This window comes from Sycon ciliatum, chromosome 10 (genome assembly GCF_964019385.1).
Source record: "Sycon ciliatum chromosome 10, ocSycCili1.1, whole genome shotgun sequence".
Classification (NCBI taxonomy): Eukaryota; Metazoa; Porifera; class Calcarea; order Leucosolenida; family Sycettidae; genus Sycon; species Sycon ciliatum.
Window position 1 is genome coordinate 22,397,494 of NC_088652.1, and position 4,848 is coordinate 22,402,341.

Below are 4,848 nucleotides of genomic sequence, written 5' to 3' on the forward strand. Positions count from 1 at the left end.
TTGTCACCTTCAGCAGCATGGATCTAAGAGTAAGACTAAGACTGTATTCATCATCACACCTCCACCAGGTGACAAGTCTCTTTACGAGCAAGGACCGGAATACACTCGAAACGCTGTGAAAGGAAAAACCTATAGCATTTAGGAAACAACCTAGAATAATAGAACCACAGAACAAATGAACTACTGCACACCATCAGCTCCACACTCACGGAGCATACCTCCTTGGGGCTCTCAATGTATCTCGATTCCGGAGGCTTCGTCCAACTGGCTGATCATCTTCAGCAATCGGCAGGTCAAAGGCAATGGGCAGTTCGCCATTGCTGCTAGAACTGGCCTCCACCTGGTCGACTTCCGTTGACTCTGACTCAGCCTCGCCTGGATCCATCTTCAACAGATCAACATTCACGATCTTCGTGCCACCGCGACCGTGCGCAACGACGACCGTTGAGGATGCCACCACTGCCTCGACCACCCAACCACGCTCGTAGGGAGGCTGGCGCTTCTGCCGTCGGTCCTGGCGTCGCAACAGTACTGGATCTCCGGGCTGATAGGGACAGGCGACACGAGATCTCGATTCATCGATGGAGTCAGCTTGCGATAACTGGCCGTCTAAATAATCCCACACCCGGGCCGTCTGCATCTTCAGCTTGTCCACCCAAGCGCTCTCAGATAGCTCGCTGCCGGACTTCTCCACCACCAGGCGCTTCGGCTTCCAGCCATACATCGCCTCGGCCGGGCTGATTCGAGTGACACTATGCGGGCGTACACGGTACTTGAATAGCAGCAGATCAAGAGCCGCTTTCCAATCATCCTCTTCCTCCAACACCTTCCGAATCAAAGTGAGGAGCGTACGATTGAACCTCTCTACCGTGCCTTGACTCTGCGGGTGACGAACTGCACCATGCTGCACTCGAACTCCAAACGCCGCAAACAAAGCCGACATGATAGCGTTGACAAACTCGGTGCCGTTGTCGCAGCGCACAATCTCTGGTGGGCCCCACCGGGCACAGATGGACAGAAAGGCATCAGCAACACTTCGTGCATCGTGCCGGGGCAACGGAACGACTTCAGTCCATTTGGTAAATGCGTCCACACACACCAGGACGCAGTGGAACCTGCCATCACGACTGCCGCCGAGCTCCATGGTGTCGATGAACACGGTGTTCCACGGACCAGATGGCATGGCAGACCTCGTAGCTGGAACACTCTCGCCACGCTGCGGACTGGCAACAGCACAGGCCTTACACTTGCCAACAAAGTCCTGGCACTTTGCTGCCATTGAGGGAAAGAAGCACCGGCATTGCAGAAACCGCCAGGTTCCCTCCCAACCGGCGTGTCCAGTCTGAAGATGGGCTGCGCGCAACACTCTCTCCTCCAGAGACTCTGGGACTACTGGAACGACTTCTTCTTCACCAGTCGGCACCTTGAAGCTCCTCATCAGGACACCGTCGACAACACAGAGTTGATTCTGGATCTTCTTGTAGCCAGCAGCGACAACTTCCTGTTCAGCTGTCTTCGCTGCAATCACCGCTGTGATGGCCGCATCACTTTCCTGTTCGCTGGCTATCTCTTGGAGCGACACAGGGCCAAGAGCAGATGGATCGATGCAGGCACCAGACACGCCGACGTCAAACTCGCCGACGCCTGACTGACCTTTCCAGTACTGGACGAGCTTCTCAGGAACTCTAGTCAGCTCGTCTGCCTTGTTGCTGGCAGATGGAACCCACTCCAGATCAACGCTGAGGTCAGCCGCTTTGATCAAGTCATCGATGATTTGGAGTCGCCGGTGAACCACCACCTTGTTCAGCCCACTGACTTTGATTCGCTTCAAGTGGCCGAAAAGCGAGCTCAGCCAGCCATGAACGGTCTTGGAGTCGGTCAAGACCTTCACCTTGCGCACATTCCACTCAACCGCCAAACTCAGGCCCTTGATGACCGCCTCGAGCTCTGATAGGTTGATGTGGCGAGTGTCGTTCTTCAGTCTCAGCCAGCATTGGTCCTCTACCACTCGGCCGTCGACTTCCAGGGCCACGCCATAGGCGATACTCGAGGCATCACACCAGATCTTCCAGGAGTGTTCCTCGCCGCTTGGAACGCTCCAAGCACCATGAACTGGGTCTTCCTTCAGCACCCGAGCCATGACGTCACGACACAACACCTGCAACTCTTCTGGAACCGGCTCATCCCATGCATCAGTCAGACAGGCCAAACGACGGAGCCAGCTTGACATCGGCCGCAGCCAGCGACACACAGGATAATGCGCCGTCAGGGCGCCACACCAGCGAAAGATGCTACGCTTCGTCAGCACAGCAGGAATATCAATGGATGTCGGGTCACGACGATCCCATCGCAGCTGGTCTCCCTCAGCATCAATCTTCAGGCCAAGCACGCACGCCTCCTCAAGCTTCACAGGCGGCTTCGTTGGTAGACCATACCGTTGCAAAGAGGCAGCCAGCTCCTTGGTCTGATGGCGTGGTGTCAGGAAGTCATCCACATAGTTGTCAGTTGCCGGAAAGTCCTTCGTAACCCACCGGACAATAGCATCCATGACTTTTGGTGCGATTGAAAGGCCGAACCCCATGCGCTGCATGACAAACTTCTGACCTTTCCAAGCCACCACCTGAAACCGCTGCAAGGCAGGCTGTACACGCACGTTCAGGAAGGCCTTCCGAATATCCAGGATATCCATAGCATCGCCGCACTGGCGCCATTTCCGAAGCTTCTCTTCACATGCTGGTGCATCCAGGCCCGGATGAGACACAATGAGACTGTTCAGCGCGCGATAATCCAGACAGGGGTGGACCGGAGTGGACACTTTGTGCTCTTGACACACTGCCAGCAGAGGCAAAACACCGCCAATCTCGCCGTGCGAGCCTTCGTCATAAGGAACTAGCCATCCTTGATCAATCCAGTTTTGGACCTCGGTGACAAACTTCACCTCCTGATCATCCGATAATCCCTGGCGGGAATACTCGCCGATGCCTGTACCGATAGGTGAACTTGGAGCAGCTCCGTCGCACCATTTCCAAGTGACTTCCCAGAAGCCTTTCTCGGGGTCGAACATCACTTCACAGTCACTCATCTCCAACGTGACCTTGTCTCCATCCTGTCGGACCTGAACGTGGCGTGGCAAGTGCTCTTCATTGCTGATCTTACTCTCGACTGCAGCCACGACTGGCCTCGTTCCGAACACAGCACCAGTTAGCTGGCCGTCACTCTCTGAATACTCCAGAGCAACACCACCGGCCGATGAGATCACATCAAGACCAATCAGCATGTCAGAGCGAACCACGTCCAGAGAATCAACTACCAGAAACTTGGCCTTGATTTTCGGCAGGTACACATTGTTGTCATCACGGGAGACAGTCAGCTCCACAGTGCCAGTGATATCGAGTGAGTTGCCGTTAATAGCCGTGATCATGTCCTCACCCGACGGCTTGCAGACAGGCACAGACAGTGTACGCACCGCAGCAGAAGACACTAGGGAGCGACTCGAGCAAGAGTCAATGGCTGCCTTCAGCCTGGTCTGCTCTCCATTGACCGACACGAAGACTTTCGGCAGGCCACCACGACGCCTGGCAACGAGGGCAAGACATGCATCATCTTCGCACTCTGCAGCAGCGACATCTGGTGATACTGCAAATGCATTGGCACCTGCACCAGGAGTCCTGCCACTCACTTGTCCTTCGGATTTGGCCTCAGGACAGTGCCTCTTGATGTGACCAAATCGCTTACATCTGAAACACTGCACCTTCTTCTTCTTGGGGCAGTCCCTCCTCAGGTGGCCAGTTTCTCCGCACAGGTAGCATACTCTGCTGTCTCCTGGCTCAGGTCCTACGGCAGACGCGCTGACACCAGGCTCATCCGCCACTGCAAGGAGAGCACGTGCTTGCTTCGTCAGCTGTGTCATCGTGGGATCCCCACTAGCCGCCGCGCTGAGGCGCAGCTGATTTGCAAATCGACGAGGCAGACCTGACAAGAACTGCTCGACGAGCACCGGGTCTCTTCCATCTGCTGCTTCCTTGTGGCCACTACGCGTCAACAAAAGGCGCAAGTCAGATGCATAAACATCAACAGTTTCATCTTCCCGCTTCCGACGTCGCACAAACTGGGAGTACGCCTCCCTCGACGAGCAGGCGAACGACTCCTCAAGCCGTGCTTTCACCTTATCCTCGTCCTCCTGATCCGCAGTAGCCATTTGTCTCCACACCGTAAAGGCATCGCCAGATAGATACAGAGGCACATGCGCCATTCGCTCCTTGCCTGTGCTCCATTTCTGAATTTTTCCCACGACCTGGAACTTCTGCCAGAACTCTTCCAAGTCCTCCTGGCCACTAAATGCGCGCAACGCGCCTTCTGCTTTCGCCATCCTTAGTTCCTCCCCGCAGTCCCGGGTTTCGGCACCAGAAACTGTAGTGGAATGATGGCAAGGCCCCTGTGACCCAACCCAAGCGGCCACACAACCAAGACGTTTTATTTAGCTTACATTTGTCTACAAGGAAAAAAGAGAACTCAGAAAAAAGCCATGATCTCGGAACTACTCGTAGTAGTAGTAGTACTGCTTGACCTAAACCGGAACTAAATCGTACCCGCACGGTACGCAGCGCAGACTGCACGTACAGCAGAACATAACCATGATAACGCGACGCAGCTTGGAAAGCCAGCTAGCTATGTATGAAACAACGGACCGCAAGCATGACAGCGGGAAATGCAAAGGGCCAGTCGGCAACAGTACACAATGACGATTTATGCTATTGGGTATCATTCATGGCTAGACCTAACACTGTATGCACGTGACATGTCGCCAAGTTATTGTTCTAACCAGAGGAGTAATTGTCACCTTCAGCA

At 54.7% G+C, this 4,848-nt stretch overlaps 1 protein-coding gene across 1 annotated transcript; it reads right to left on the reverse strand.

Moving 5' to 3' along the window:
- Positions 1-205: 205 nt before the first annotated feature.
- Positions 206-4,369, reverse strand: LOC135826747 (uncharacterized). The gene has a single exon (XM_065339348.1). It carries the CDS (start codon positions 4,367-4,369, stop codon positions 206-208), a length of 4,164 nt encoding a protein of 1,387 aa, XP_065195420.1.
- Positions 4,370-4,848: the final 479 nt, after the last annotated feature.